General features: G+C 40.1%; 1 protein-coding gene across 3 annotated transcripts in view; it reads right to left on the bottom strand.

The window, feature by feature from the left end:
* LOC127036627 (protein NPAT) overlaps positions 1 to 16,365 on the bottom strand; it is a 37,884-nt gene that overhangs the window by 9,979 nt on the left and 11,540 nt on the right. Inside the window, exons 4-13 of one of the 3 annotated variants that reach the window (XM_050927693.1) lie at positions 15,194 to 15,266; positions 14,619 to 14,659; positions 13,437 to 13,664; positions 12,830 to 12,914; positions 10,427 to 10,559; positions 7,281 to 7,372; positions 7,106 to 7,193; positions 5,098 to 5,194; positions 4,427 to 4,552; positions 1,489 to 3,171 (exon numbers count right to left, since the gene is read on the bottom strand). In XM_050927693.1, coding sequence (XP_050783650.1) covers positions 1,489 to 3,171; positions 4,427 to 4,552; positions 5,098 to 5,194; positions 7,106 to 7,193; positions 7,281 to 7,372; positions 10,427 to 10,559; positions 12,830 to 12,914; positions 13,437 to 13,664; positions 14,619 to 14,659; positions 15,194 to 15,266 — 2,646 coding nt within the window. The remainder of the gene's footprint in view (positions 1 to 1,488; positions 3,172 to 4,426; positions 4,553 to 5,097; positions 5,195 to 7,105; positions 7,194 to 7,280; positions 7,373 to 10,426; positions 10,560 to 12,829; positions 12,915 to 13,436; positions 13,665 to 14,618; positions 14,660 to 15,193; positions 15,267 to 16,365) is intronic. The other 2 variants (XM_050927703.1, XM_050927713.1) reach the window with 2 other exon arrangements.

Here is a 16,365-nt window from a genome sequence, read left to right as displayed (position 1 = left end):
AAATTAAAATATTTCAAAAAAGAACAAATGGCTCCTCAAATTGATCTTTTCCCTGGATAGTTTTATAAAACCCAAGTGGGGTGAGGTGAGGGTGGAGGGGGAGAAAGCCATTTCACAACCAAGCTAGGAATGTTTACTATGCATTATTGATCCTAGGCTATGAAGCTTCTGTCTGCCTGATGGACAAGAGACATAATATCGGAAAATTACTTTAGCAGACTAACTGTAAAATAAAGACTATTTAGAGCAGAGTTTCCTCTTCAGTTGAGCGACTGCAAATAAGATACAAAATTCAAATGCAGAAAAACATGCAGATTTTGAATAGGGCAAACCACATATACATAGTTCAAAATAACAAACACTAGTTAAACAGATGAACACCACCCTGAAATTCTGCAAACTGGAGATATTTTTACACTGATCTCTGATCACACGGAAACAGCTGCAGACCAGTGAAGGGATGACCATGAGTTACATTTACATCTTCGCAAATATATTTATCAAATTGTATGTTGATGGTAGTAGCTTATCTATTATCTAAACAGGACTTACTTTCTTGTTATTTGATTTGACATTTTAAAAATATTTTCTAAAAACACTGTACGGCTTTCACTGTACAGGTATAAACAGTATAGATCACCTTTATCCTGGTATAACAAACAGCATCCACACTAGGGCTTTTACAGGTATGTATAACTATTTTGGTAAAAGAATCATGTCAGTAAGCAAAATAACTGTACTGGTACCAGGCCTTAAAGAAAACACTATTGAAATATGGCAGTCACTTGAGAAGGGAAAAAGATTACTATGATATAACTAGCTAGTCATTCAGTCTAAGACAAGTATTAACACCATGCAGGAAAATAGTTCAAATACAGGACAACTAGGAGATTTACAAATAACTTATTAAAAGATGTATCTTCTGATTTGCTGCTGGATAAATCAATCAGAAGCATATATGACCCTAGTTTTCCTATTTGAATTAAATGTGTCCTTTCGATTTCAGCCCATCATTTGTTTTATACTTGGTATTCAGACTGAATACTCCATGCTTTCTATTGAAGAGGGAGTATAGATAATAATCTGGGATATTCAGAGAAGTGTTTTGAAAGGCAGATAATCCAACATTTGAAAATCGGGTCCAGTGAGGTAGACAGTGCCAATGTTTTATCTCGGGATGTTTTAAGGAAAAGTTAACTAATCCTTCTGGCCTGAAAAAAACAAAAGATCCCTTCCAGCATTACTATTTCTATAATTACGTGATATTTGCCCCAAAAAGTCAGTCCAACTTTTCAAATCAGTATACACCATAGCTGGAAGTAAATAAAATAATAAATACACAAATATACTTGCAAGTTATTTAAATGCCTCGTTAGTTTGAAGTGGTAGATAAACTGATTCTTAGACACCACTTTTAATACATTTACATGGATAAATGAAAAAGTAAACACTATGTAAATATTCAATGAATGCTTTTAACCAAATTACCTTGTGAAAAGTTTGGAGATACAGTCTGATTCATTGTAAACATGTTTGATCTAGGAGGAGTCTGTAACTGTTGTGTTGCTGGAGCTTGGGCAGCAAGTGGAACGGAATTGCCAGGCAACACAACAACATTAGATGGAGTTACAGTAGTGCCCAGTGTGGTTGGATCGGTCACACAGGTGGCTATATAAAGGTTATTTGAATTGCCAAAAGCTGTGCTCGTTGCCGGCATCAACTGTATAAATCCCCCATCCTTGGAAAGATGAGTTGCACCAGCAACTGAAAAAACAGTGCAATCTTCATTCTGGATATTAGCTGTGCTCACAACAGGGTCTTTAGGTCTGAGCACAAGAAGATTCTGCTCTGCCGAAGCTGAGTCCCCAGCTCTGTCAGACTCTTCTGAAGTTACACATTTGGATAGCCCCGTAGTTTTGGCTGGAGAAGATAGTATTATAGTTGGCAAATTTTCTCCAGTGATGCTGGAAACTGCATTGTTTAACTCGGTGTCAGATGAAATAAATGGGTCATCACTGATGATGATTTTGAGGGACACTATACTAGAAGGATCTACATCCACAGGCTGACTGCTAGAAGAAACACCACCAATACTTTTGAACTCAGTTCTAGACTCTTCTGTCAAGCATGCAGTTTCTAGTGGAGGGATATGGCATGCTTCAGATACAGTAAGATTACTTTCAGTGGATACTACAGAAATTTCTGTACATCCATCATCACCTGAAGAGAAAAATATAGTCTCAGCATCTGTTTCTGTAGAAGATGAAGGTTCTTGCATTTCCACTTGTGTTCTCCCAGAGTCTGATGACCCTGAATGGAAACTTAAATCTTTTGTAGAAGGCTTATCAAGTGTAAACTGATCACCTGAATGAGGTTTGTTGGAAGTATCTACAACTTCAAGCTGCAACTCTGTTCTCGTCAAATCTGATATATTTACAGATCTTTCAACACAATCCAACACCATTTTATCCAGGTCTTGACAGTTAGAATGGTGATTAGAATTTTGTTGTAAAGTAACAGGCAACATGGGTGTTTCTTCTGTTATATCCTTTTCATTTTCACCTGAGTCTCCTGATTGACTACACTTGGATGCATTACTTTTTTTTAGCATCACACTGTGATCAGGGCTCTTGTGAGAGGGACTTATATTTGTTTTTCCAGATAACGAAGTATCTGGTGATAAATGACACTCACTTGTTCCCGGATATGTTCTGTTTTCAATAGTTATAGTATCTTCATCAAGGGAAGCCAAGGAACTCTGTGGAATATCAGAATGATCATACTCCAAACCGGCTGTATTCTGACCATTATGATTTAGTGCGTCTTTTTCAGTTTCCATAGCTGTCTGACTTTTGGATACTAATTCAGCCGACTCTTTATTACTGTAGGATCCCACAAAGTGTTTGCTTTGTTCAGTACCAGAATTCTCTCTTTGGTTAGAGTCAGTCAAATCAGGCACAGATTCAAAGGCAATTTCAAGCTCACCAATTTGTTCATCGTTTACTGTTTTAAGGTTATCAGTCTGTTTCTTCTGTTTACTGCTTCCATGGGATTGTTCACAAGTTACACTTTTGTTAGTGGTGTCATCACCATCATTACTGTTCTTCGAGGCACATGATACTTCTTCTGAATGATTATCTGTACAGGACTGAGCCTCTCTGGAATGATCACCTGCAAAATAGCAGTTGGGTTGTTTCAATATTTCTGTAAATTTTATTATTTCAGCAAATTAGTCTCTTACAAGGTGTTAACTGTCCATCAGTCACTGCAATGACAAATGGTTTCATAAGTGACATACTGAAAGCAATATTTTAGGCATAATTCTTGGGCAGCAAAAACAATGACTTCTAATTTTCAGTTTTATTTTGAAATTGACCCCCAACTTTCTCAGTATTTTTTACCTACCTTCCTTCATCTTCCATGCAATGTACTTTTCCCTCTCTCCCAATTTTAAAACTGATTAGGAGTTATATTGAACAGAAAGTTGGAGTGCAGAGGTCAGCTTGTATAAACATTTTATTTAATTCCTTGGTTATAAGTATCTGGCTCACAGCCCCATCCCCCAGACAAATATATCCCTTTTGTTGCTTGTCCTTTACAGTATTTTGTATGTTACCTGGTAGCACTCCACTGAATGGAAGATGTATATGTTACATCAGCAGCAGGTTAATGCTACTTAGAATATCTGATAGCAGTTAGGGCTTTCAATATCACTTTGAAACTACACTATCAATTTTTAACAAAATTATATTAAAAATTACTGGTGATCACTTACCTGTATCAGGAAGTAACCTGAACTTGTAAGCTACAAAGTTGCTTTTTACTAAGTGAATTGTTTTAAAATTAAGACTGAGTAACTCAAAGGTACAATCATTTCCTTCCATCTCTCTTATTTGTATTGTCAGTATCCCAATCACCCTGATTTAGATGTCAAGTCTATTAACACTACAGGTCTGCAGCTGGAGTTATGAGAGTGACAAAGTCTGTATATCCCTAAGGAAAGACATCAAGTGGTATTTCAGGGGATAGCTAGATGAAACCTTATTAAATACATTATTAAACCAGAACATAACAGAATGGAGGAAAAGACTGCCACAGCTAGATATTGTACGGCCGTTTCTACTATGGAACTAAGAATCTCACATAAAAATTGGGAGCATTTCTGTTTTATATGAGAAGACAGTTTTGCAAGCACACATATTTCAATTTACAATGCATGGGTGGACTGGTATGCCCATGTGAATCCCCAGCTTCAACAAGGCTCTGCATGGGTGCATCAGTCTCCCTATGCACTGTAAATGGCAGGGCTGAGGGATTATTAATTAAAATATAAAGCCATGAATTGTAGACAATCAACTGTGCAAGTATTTTTGTAATGGAAGAAAACTGATGCCGGAACAGATTTTATAGATATGAATATACTTACTAGCTTCTTGTGTTTCTAAAGAACTTGCAATTATTTCCAGATTATGGTCATCCACCAACATTGTACCTTCTACTCCATTCTGATTGGAAATGGCATGAGGTGCATTTTTATTAGTCTTGTTTTTACCTATTTCCAATTAGAGCAATAAAAAAATGTAAATAGACATTTCTATCTCAAGTACATAAAATGAGCAGAGTTTAAATTAAAAATTGCACATGTTCAGTATATGCAGACACAAAGAAGAACTATTCACTGATTCTCACTAGAGATCCATCAGTAACTTGAAAACATTTCCAATTTCACTAAGTGCATTGCTGGAACCATATTGATCTGACATAAGAAATAAAAGCTCCAGTTGAATAAAAAAGAAAATAGCAAGACAAACATGATCTATATCCTCCTGTCAACAGAAAGCTAAAATTAAGACAAAGGTGTAGCCACTGACACACTAAATAAAATAATATTTACATGAAATACTTGAAAGTGAGGCATTTGAAATCCAAAGAGATATTAAAATGATGGCTACTCAGATTTGAGGGGAGTGACAGTACAAAATCCACTTCTCCCAGTCTGCAAAGGTACTCTGCTAAATCAATCCTGCTTTTCAAGCCAAGTTTTGAATGCATCACCATTCCAGCCCATCCTGTACAGATATGTAAACCCTAACCTACCAGGTTCAAAAAGGTCAAAGAGTGCCTGAAAAGCTGGGTCTGACTCTGTCTGTTCCAGGATGTCCTGTATTGCTTCTTCTGACATGTGGATTTCATTCTGAAAAAATAGTGAAGTCACAAAGAACTGATTTACATACTAAATAATGAGTACAGTAACTCCTCACTTAACGTTGTAGTTATGTTCTTGAAAAACGCTACTTTAAGCGAAATGATGTTAAGTGAATCCAATTTCCCCATAAGAATTTTTTCACCAGACAAAAGACTATATATTCTCTCTCTCTCTCTCTCTCACACACACACATTTCAAACAATTTAATATTGTACACAGCAATGATGATCGTGAAGCCTGGCTGAAGTGGTGGAGTCAGAGGATGGGATATTTCCCAGGGAATGCCTTACTGCTAAATGACGAACTAGCACTCGGCTGAGCCCTCAAAGGTTAACATGTTGTTAACGTAGCCTCACACTCAACAAGGCAGCATGAATGGAGGGAGGAGACACAGCATGGCAGAGACAGAGACACACACTGTGTGTGGGGGGCAGAGGGGGAGGGGGGGCGCACTGCCCCTTTAAGTATGCTGACTGCACTCTAAGTACACTGCCTTTTTAAGCAGATCAGCAAGTTGAGACAGCAGCTGCTGCCAGCAAGCTCCCTCCATCCTGAGCCCTGTCGTGTCCCCACCCTGCTCTGTGGAGATGGGTACACGAGCTGGGGGAGGGTGACACCCTGACATTAGCACTCCTCTTTCCCCACCCCGCATAGCAAGCAGGAGGCTCCTGGGAGCAGCTCCAAGGCAGAGGGCGGGAGCAGCACACGCAGTTGGGGGAGGGACAGCTGAACTGCATGGCAATTGGTAGCCTGCTAGGCAGCTGCAGCACAGGGAACTTAGGGGAGCTTATAGGGAGGCTGCCGGTCCACCCTGGTTCCAAGCCCCCACCCGCTAGCTCCAACAGGCTGCTCTTTCTGCAAGCAGTGGACAAAGCAGGCGGTTCCCAAACAATGTTATAAGGGAGCATTGTGCAACTTTAAACGAGCATGTTCCCTAATTGATCTGCAATGTAACAACGAAACAAGGTTAACTGGGACGATGTTAAGTGAGGAATTACTGTAAAATAAGCAAGACAATAGGAAGCCACACGACTGAAATGAGCTCCCGTGGTTGACCCCGACACCCAGACCTTTGGGAGAAGCCTTAGTTGTTGCTCATCACAAAGGCCATGTCTACACTACAAAACTAAGTCAACTTCAGTGAAGTCAACATATAGTCACTGCAGTAATTAAAGTGGTATTTGACATCTACACTATGCTCCTTCTTTTGGCGGTGTGAGTCCTCACCAGGAGTGCTTCCACCTACTTAACTGTGTGGGGCTAAGCCGTGGTGCTCCAGCGGTCAGAGGTCTGACAGCTGGTGCTCCCCTCCACCCCCCAACCATGACTGCGGAGCAACTATCATCAAGCAACCATCATCGGGGCACTAGAGAAGACAATTGCTACACCATGCCAACCCATATGGGGGGCACCCCAGTGGTGAGTCAACCCTTCTACAATTCTGTTCTGTCCCAGTAACTGAAGAGGAAAATCTATCTAATTTAGCTGGTAGTGAAGCATAGGATTAGATGAGACTAAATATGCAGGCCCTGACTGTATGTTGTTATTAATTCCTTTTTCTCTGTTTTGTTCCAACTCTAAATAAAAAGACTGTCATAAAGAGGCTGTTGGGCACAAAACCCAGTTAAACCTACAGGCGACGAGGTTGGTATACATAGGGCAGTGTACCCAGCACCTGGCCTCAGAATGAAAGAATCACAAAATTCTACCTTGAGACAGGGAAGGGCAAGAGGCAGACCACCTGAGGAGGGTGCACTCAGATAAACAAGAAAGGGGACATTTAGTCTCATTACCATGACCATTATTGACTTCGGAGCAAGGTATTTATGTTAGGTTTAGCAGGATCCCACATAGCAGCTGTGGATTTATCAGCTCAGATGTGAGTTATTAGGAGTCTACCTGAAGTCCAAAGATTTCATCAATTGAGGACTCCTGTTCTGCAGGACCACTGTCTGTCTGTTTAGGAATGTGAGCAACACTGCCCTCACTAGAACACAATTAAAAATAGTTAGTATAGAATTCAGAAGTAAAACAGGTACACAACATCAGGATATTTCATACATAAATTTATTACCTGCCCAAAAATTTGTTAATGTTTTCTGCAAGCTTCTCCTGAAGAGATTTGTTGCTCAGGATTTTCTCTCTGGCATTTTCAATGACCAATTGCTACAAAACAGTTTTAAAGTGGTCAAAATGATATTTTTTATAATTACTAGAAAAGGAATATCAATTTCCAATTTACTAGTGAGTTCAGGTTCATGTCCAGGACACTAACAGTTTGAATACACAGAAAAGACTCATAATAATGAGGAAGTTTATCATAACTACTACTGTAACAGACATCTAGTGAGAAGGATCCTAGCAGCCCACTCTCTCTCATGCCCAACTCCCTCCTCCAAAGACAATAAGATCAGAGAAACCTTTGGAGTTTCTCTATGCAGACATCTGTTCCAACTGCTTTTCATGGTAGACACCACCTGTCACTGATACAAACTCAACCTTGATAAAAGTTTATCTCCTTGGCCTTCTAACATCACATGCTGCCCACAGAGACACTCAGATCTATGTCTACATGACAAGTGCAGTGTCTGGATCATATCCAGGCCTAACTGACTAAACACCAATCGACAAAGATCTGTCTGTGATAGCACGGCGAATCCTTGAGCACTGTCTCATTTTGCCCTGAAAGGGAAGATTAAAAACAGACTGATAATTGACTTGACTGTTAATGCTGAGGTCTCTTGAACAGCATCTAAAAGTGCTTCTTCAAGGGTTACCACCTGTCCTCCCTAAGAAGAGCATTGAAAACTCTACCAACAGAAGCCCCAGTATTTCTTTTCCCCCCCTGTGTAATTAAGGATTATTGTAGAGTATATGATCAAAGGGAAAAAATAAGATTGTGCATACAACTTCAACTGTACTTCCTGAGTTTCAGCCTCTTACCACGTAACCTTACCAACTCAACATAATTTCTTTAATAAGACATTGCTAAGTTTGTTTGTTTCATTTTAAAAAGATGGGGAAGGGGAAAGGAACTTAAATAGTTTCACTCTCAGGACCTCAAAGTATGGCTTTCTTGCAAAAAGTAGCAATAATGCACATAAGTCTGAAACTATTTTTCTTGATACCACCAGAACATATTTTTCCAAATACACTTCTACCCCAATATAACGTGACCCGATATATCACGAATTTGGATCTAATGTGGTAAAGCAGTGCTCCGGGGGAGGGGGCAGGGCTGCACACTCCTGCAGATCAAAGCAAGTTCGATATAACGCAGTTTCACCTATAACATGGTAAGATATTTTGGCTCCCAAGGACAGCGTTATATCGGGGTAGAGGTGTATAAAAGAAAATTTCCTATAACTTTTATTAACTGAATCACTTTACAGCCAAAATGACTGAAGAATAATGTTGAAAGATGGCACTAGGTGTAGCAGAGAAATTTGGTTTTACTTTGACCAAGTTATGACCGTTTGGAAATTGCTTGTTGCATATGAACAGTACATTTTGCAGAGGGTTTATATCACTTAACTTGTTAAGCATACAGCTAAAATATCCTGCGTTGCATATGCATGTGCTACAACAGCTGCAGAGTGAAAAGCATAGGGGCTGTGACAAGCTTTCTAATAAGAACCTTTGACAGTGGACCCACTGAATTTTATAAGGTCCGAGGAAATTCTGCTCTGACACACCTTAGGAGCCTCCAGAAATGTGCAAGAAAGAGATCTCTCCTACAGACTTGTGCTGTATGGAACAGGATCTCCCCCCGCCACACACACATACATACGTACTTTCTTCATAGTCAGATGCCTGAACTATATTTGCTTAAGCTATCAAAACCAATTAAAAGTTTGAACTTTGGGCAGACATCAAGACTGGAAAATTTCAGCCTGCAAAGTCAGAGCATCGAATAATTATGAATGACTGAAACCTTAGTGTCAGAGCGGAAACCTGTTTAACCTTAACTATAGTGGTGACTTCTGCTATAATTACTTGAAGAGAAAGCTGTTTGGGGTCAGAATCAAAATTTTGATTCTGGTTCCTATTTTTAACCTAGTATCAAACTATCATTTATGGAAGATATCTCTTTTAAGAAACCCAGTCAAACAGGGAGGACTAATCAGTCCTTTAATACGTTGCTTATCATAACTACAGTAACTCCTCACTTAACATCCAAGTTATGGTTTAGAAAAATGCAACTTTACGCAAAATGATGTTAGCGAATCCAATTTCCCCATAGGAATTAATGTAGATGGGGGGGGGGTTAGGTTTCAGGCAAAATTTTTTCGCCAGACAAAAGACCATACAGATATATATAGTATAAGTTTTGAATAATTTTAAACAAACAATTTAATACTGTACTCACCAATGATGATTGTGAAGCTTGCTTGAGGCAGGGGCATAGCAGGGTCGGGGGACTGCCCCACTCCACCTGCCGAGCATTCCAGCCAGGGAGTGGGATCAGGGTGCGTGGGTTTCCCCCGCTCTTCCTGCCTGGGGCTCCTGCCGGGGAGCTCGTCAGGAACACAGGGGAATGCAGGGCAGGCAGAGCAGGGCAAGCCCTCCTCGCCACAATCTGGTCCCTGGCAGGAGCACTGGGCAGACGGAGTGGGGAGAGACAAACAACATTATAAGGGAACATTACAGGACTTTAAAGGAGTATGTTCTGAAATAGGTCAGAGACCTTTTAACAAAACAACGTTAACCAGGACAACGTTAAGTGAGGAGTTATTGCATTCTGGAAATCCGGTAGCACAGTCAGTGTTTTGGACCTAAGATGTAAGACTGATGATATTTAAATCCCAGGTGACTGAAGTTGTTTGAATTGGGTCATCATGCACTTAACTACCTAGTGAGTATGGCATGGAATTCTTTGAATGAATATTGGCTCGGCTACAGAAGAAATGGAGCTTTTCAAGTTGTCAGAACACAGTGACATAGACTCATAGACTTTAAGGTCAGAAGGGACCAGTATGATCACCTAGTCTGACCTCCTGCACAATGCAGGCCACACAATCTCACCCATCCACTTCTATAACAAACCCCTAACCTATGTCTGAGTTACTGAAGTCCTCAAATTGTGGTTTGAAGACCTCAAGCTGCAGAGAATCCTCCAGCAAGTGACCTGTGCCCCATGCTGAAGAGCACTCCTTTCTACTCTATCCATACCAATAAAAGTCCTTAAAATGAAACGGTGGTGTTTTGTTTCATACTTACAGGGAAATTGCCATCTATGAGTTCCTGGAGGGGTTCACTTTCCTCTTCCACTACCACCACACTGGAGTCCTGAAAACTTCTACTTGTTGAATGAGGTCCAGGTGATGCAATACTTTTCTTCTTCTGAGATTCACTGAAACATTTTTGGAAGTTTATGCCATATTTTGTGAAAATGCATTCGTTGTAAACAATGTTGGGAAAAGGTTCTGTCCACAAGAGGTTACTGACTCATGCCATAAATAAACACTTCCTCTTCCAACCTTGCAATTAGAAAATTTTAACCAGTAAAAACTGAACTGCATATTTGTAATGAAAAACAAAACAAAACAATTTTAATCCTGTTCCCTCTGTCTAGTCAACTATGTTAAACAAGACACCCTATACTTAATCTAGGATATCAGGTCAATTATCAAATACATAAATAAATTAGGCGAATGGGCAACAAGATGACGAATTAACTATAATGTCCACGATTGCAAGGCAATGCATGTTGGAGGAGAAAAAATTAAACGGCTTATACGTTAAAGGGTTCTAAATTAATTGTATCAACTCAAGAAAGGGACTTGGGCATCACTGTTGACAGGTCAACGGAGACCTCTGCTCAATGAGCTATTCTGGTCAAAATAGCAAAGAAGATGTTATGTTACATAAGGAGTTTGATGGAGAATAATACAGAGAACATTCTAATGTCTATATTTAAATCAATGGTGCAGCCTCATCCGGGAACACTGTGTGCGCTGCACTGATCATCCCTTCTCTAAAAAGATATTGCAGAATTAGTGTGGGTTCAGAGAAGAGTGATGAGGATGATATCAAGTGGAGTGCCCCAAGGGTCGGTCTTGGAGCTGGTTTTATTCAATATCTTCATTAATGATCTGGAGAATGGTGTGGACTGCACTCTCAGCAAGTTTGCAGATGACACTAAACTGGGAGGAGTGGTAGATACGCTGGAGCGTAGGGATAGGATACAGAAGGACCTAGACAAATTAGAGGATTGGTTCAAAAGAAACCTGATGAGGTTCAACAAGGACAAGGGCAGAGTCCTGCACTTAGGACAGAAGAATCCCACGCACTGCTACAGACTAGGGACGAATGGCTAGGCAGCAGTTCTGAAGAAAAGGACCTAGGGTTACAGTGGACGAGAAGCTGGATATGAGGCAACAGTATGCCCTTGCTGCCAAGAAAACTAACAGCATTTTGGGCTGTATAAGTAGGGGCACTGCCAGGAGATTGAGGGACATCATCATTCCCCTCTATTCAACATTGGTGAGGCCTCATCTGGAATAGTGTGTCCAGTTTTGGGCCCTACCACTACAAGAAGGATGTGGAAAAATTGGAAAGAGTCCAGCAGAGGGCAACAAAAATGATTAGGGGGCTGAAGAACATGACTTACGAAGAGAGGCTGAGGGAACTGGGATTGTTTAGTCTGCAGAAGAGAAGAATGGGGGTGGGGTTTGATAGCTGCTTTCAACTACCTGAAAGGGGGTTCCAAAGAGGATGGATCTAGACTGTTCTCAGTGGTACCAGATGACAGAGCAAGGAGTAATGGTCTCAAGTTGCAGTGGGGAAGGTTTAGGTTGGATATTAGGAAAAACTTTTTCACTAGGAAGGTGGTGAAGCACTGGAATGGGTTACATAGGGAGGTGGTGGAATCTCCTTCCTTAGAGGTTTATGGTCAGGCTTGACAAAGCCCTGGCTGGGATGACTGAGAGTTGGGAATTGGTCCTGCTTTGAGTAAGGGGTTGGACTAGATGACCTCCTGAGGTCCATTCCAACCCTGATATTCTATGATTCTATGATCAAGGATCGGAAAAAACTCTTATACGTAGAGAGACTGAGAAGACTGGGATTCTTTACATTAGAAAAGAGACACAATGAGCACATAAAATAATAAATAGTCTAGAGGACGAAAACTGAGAACTTCTGTCCTTCCTGTCTCATAACACAAGAACAAGAGACCATTTCAATCGAATTAAAAGATCGGAAATAAAAAACCAATAAAAGGAAACATTTCCACATATTTAACTGGACTGTGGAACTCATTTCCACAGGAAGCTGAATCCAAAAGCTTTTCTAGATTAAAAAAATGGACTGGATATTTATATGGATATTCAGTTATCATAACTAATGCTAACAAATTCTGGAAAGTATATTAAATCTCATCCTTCAAGGTTTAAGCTTCTCTAACTACCAGAGATCAGGACGAGACCTACTTGCAGGGTAAAAGGGCAGATTTCCCCACATCTGTCTAATTATACCTACCTCTGAAGCATCTGGTACTGGCTACTGTCAGATATAGGATTAGATGGGCCTTGGGTCTGATCCAGTATTGCAATTTTTGTGTTCCAAAGAACCTCATGTTCAAGACAAGCATGTTGCACAAATTATAAAAGGAACATTCACCTTTTTCGTCTTCCTGGAGATAGCAAGCTTGAATTAAATTTTCGTTCTTGAGGCCCAGGAACTAGAATATGTATAGAATCACCTGCTTTAAAAAAAGAATATGGGTGACACCTACATCTTTTCTAATGAAGCTTCTTAAGGTGCTAAAGGAAACTGGGATTGCACATTAATATCCCTATTAGTATCTAATTTCCAATCCCTACTCCTCTTGTGACTAGATTAAATGTAATCTGGTATCACCATACAAAGCACAGCATTCTATTTACAAAATCCAGACAAAAACATGCAGATACGATTCAAGTTGCTAACCATCTTTTCTGAGGATGCTAGGCGCACGTGGAAGGATCTGAACACAAATTATTTTATGCATCTGTGAGCCACCAACATACATGGAACCACAGCCAATATGCAAATTAAAAACAATCTCTTCACAGTGCAATCATCTTATTCTAACATCTTGACTTGGTCTGGACACTAGTAAGAATATGCAAAGCAGGAATTTCTCAAAGCAAGCTATCTTTTGTGTAGGATGACTATTACACATTATAAAATAATTCCATTTGTGTACATAAATTAAATAAAAAAAACAGTAACAAATTTTACTTACTGCTGACATTATTTTCCTGTGTTTGGGACTGGTGTGCAAACAACATATTCAATCTTGTCTGTGACACATTTTGATTTACTGTAGGTCTGTGAATAATTTGGGTAGGTGCCATACAAGAGGAATTAAGTTGTCCTGACTGGTGGGCTACAGACAACAGTCCTGAGCTTGGAGGAGCTGACTGAAGTATTCTCTGCCTTTTCATTTCTGCAATTCCATTTCTTGTACGTGCTGAGGAAAGTTAAGGCTACAATGAGATTCATTACTGGATATTTTCAAGAGGCAGTTGATTTTCCAGGCAGTAGTCACCATTACTTGAAGATGTAATTATGGGCACCCCAACAGGACCAACTGCTCTTTTAGCAGAGAAGGAGAAAAGAAATGGGGCCTAAGAGTACAGTACCTTCTGCAAGAGCTTGTCTACACACAGTTTTTGTATGGCTTTAACTATGTTAGTTTGAAACCAATACAGTTAAAGCAGTACAGCTAACTAGGGTAGGCAAAATTAAACCAGCATAAAGGTGTTTGTATCAATGTAGTTTATTTCTGTACGTTTATGGGCATTTTTATTACGGCATAACTGCATCCACACTACAGGCTGTACAAATTTTACTGTGTAAAACCCACACCTCTAACTCAAATAGTGAAACCGGTATGTACGCTGTATGTAAACCAAGCCTGACAAACTTAAGCTGTAAGCGATTCCCAGAACAACAAACACTGTAAATATGTCCAATATAGGCAATGGGATTCTGAGATTCAAGAGCAAACAATACCTGTATTTAACATTTATTTTTCTCACAAACGTTTCTGATTAAAGACTTGTAAGGCATGGAGTTTATTCTAGTGATTGTCGAAATAAAAGAACTTTGCTGTTTAAAAATTCAATTGGTAGATCTTCCAAAGAGGTGAATAATTCTAGACAAGCTTTCTGTTTATATTGTTCTTCCACTTTCTAGTGAGACTAGACTGCAATTGGATTGGTCATGTCTTCAGTTACCCTTTGAAATGTCAATTAAATAAGTTTAAGGGAGCAGAAAATTAAAATCTAGTTTTAGGAGTGAGTATGAAGACTATCAAAACCACAAGACTGATACTCTTTTGAGGAGAGGTATGCCTCAATCAAAACCAGTTCTGAACCTGAACCCCATTTATTACATCCATATGATTAAATTAGATACCTACTCCTTTGATTAGCAGAAAATCCTGCAGAATTCTGCATACTCCTACAAAATAAGATAGAACAGTCAAAATAAATAGAAAACACACTAGAGACACCTAAGCTTAAGAAGGATCATTCTATAGTTATGCATTTACTAGTTTATGCGCTAGTCAATGTTTCTGGCTGCAGCATGATTAATATTGATTAAGTTCTTTAGGTGGGATCTACTGTGAAATTAGGTTGAATTTTGGAACCAATAACCACAGCAACTACAGTACTGTGTTGTATGACAGTAAGGCCATATCTATATAGGCCATGGAAACCACACTAGCACCTCCCTATCTGATTTCTCTGGCTAGCATAAACGGAGCTTGAACAGTTTTGAGATTCCCACCCAACCATTTTAGTGCCAAATGCAGATTCTTTCCCTGCCAATTCACAGAGAAAAATAAACATAAAAAATATCCTCATTACCCTTAGTCAGTGTGTGTCGACAGTATATTCGTAAAATGTGAAAATGAAGTAAAGGAAAGCTAGGCTGTAGATAGTCTCACTTTAAAGGAAAGTCCCCTATTCTTGATTTCAACATACAAATTACCTGATCTGAGAAAGAGTATAGTCTAACTTCTTCCACAAAGATGACATAATTGCTGGAACTTCATTTGTGGTTTCTAAAAAAAATAAAATAAAACATGAACACATTCTTCAGAGAGCTAAAATAGGTAGCTTGAGAGAAGACGTATCAGAAAACTAGTGTAATATGATCAAGAGGTAAACACTAAGTAAAATTTTCAGATGTACCTAAGCAACTTAGAAGCCTAAGTCTCATTGTCAAAAGTCAGTTAGGGCATGGCTACACCTGCAAGTTAGAGAGCATTAAATCAGCCACAAGCGCCCTAACTCCCGACTCGTCCACACTGGCAAGACACTTAGAGCACCTGGACTCTGCAGCTGGAGAGCTCCAGGGTAATCCACCTCCACGAGAAACATAACGCTTGTTGCGCCTTGGCTGAATGCCCAGGCATCATTGCGAACAAGGTGTTGCATTACTGCACTCTGATCGACGTCCGGAAAAGTCCCATAATCCCCTTAAGTCAAGTGGCCACTCTTGTCATTGTTTTGGAATCACTGCAAGAATGTGCATATGTCCTTTCAAAGCTCCGTTTCTGACAGCCGGAATGCTTATCTGCTCCAGGACAAAGCAAACCATTACTGGGGAATGCTGTGTGTGAGAGAGAGAAGCAGGGGTCTGCTGCTATCTGAACTTACAAGACAGCATGTTGACATGCTCTCAGACCCCCAAAAACCCACACTCTCTCCCCCCCCCCATACACACAACACACTCTCTGTCACACTCCACCCCACCCTCCCCATTCAAAAAGCACGTTGCAGCCACTTGCATTCTGGGATAGCTACCACAATGCACTGCTCTCTGTGGCCCTTGCAAGAGCTGCTAATGTGGCCATGCCAGTGTGTTTGAATCTGACAATGTGGACGCACTGCAGCACTATCCCTGCTGCAGTCTCCGAGGGCTGGTTTAACTCACAGCACTCTACATCTGCAAGTGTAGCCATGCCCTTAGGCATTACAAGTCTATAGTCTTAGGGTATGGCTACACTTACAGTTGTACAGCGCTGGGAGTTACAGCTGTCTTCATACAGCTGTGTAGGGAAAGCGCTGCAGTGTGGCCACACTGACAGCTACCAGCGCTGCAGTATGGCCACATTTGCAGCATTTGCAGCGCTGTTGGGAGTGGTGCATTATGGGCAG

The sequence above is a fragment of the Gopherus flavomarginatus genome, chromosome 1 (genome assembly GCF_025201925.1).
Source record: "Gopherus flavomarginatus isolate rGopFla2 chromosome 1, rGopFla2.mat.asm, whole genome shotgun sequence".
Taxonomy (NCBI): Eukaryota; Metazoa; Chordata; order Testudines; family Testudinidae; genus Gopherus; species Gopherus flavomarginatus.
Note: the sequence above shows the minus strand (reverse complement) of the source record. Positions and strands in the feature narration are given on the sequence as shown.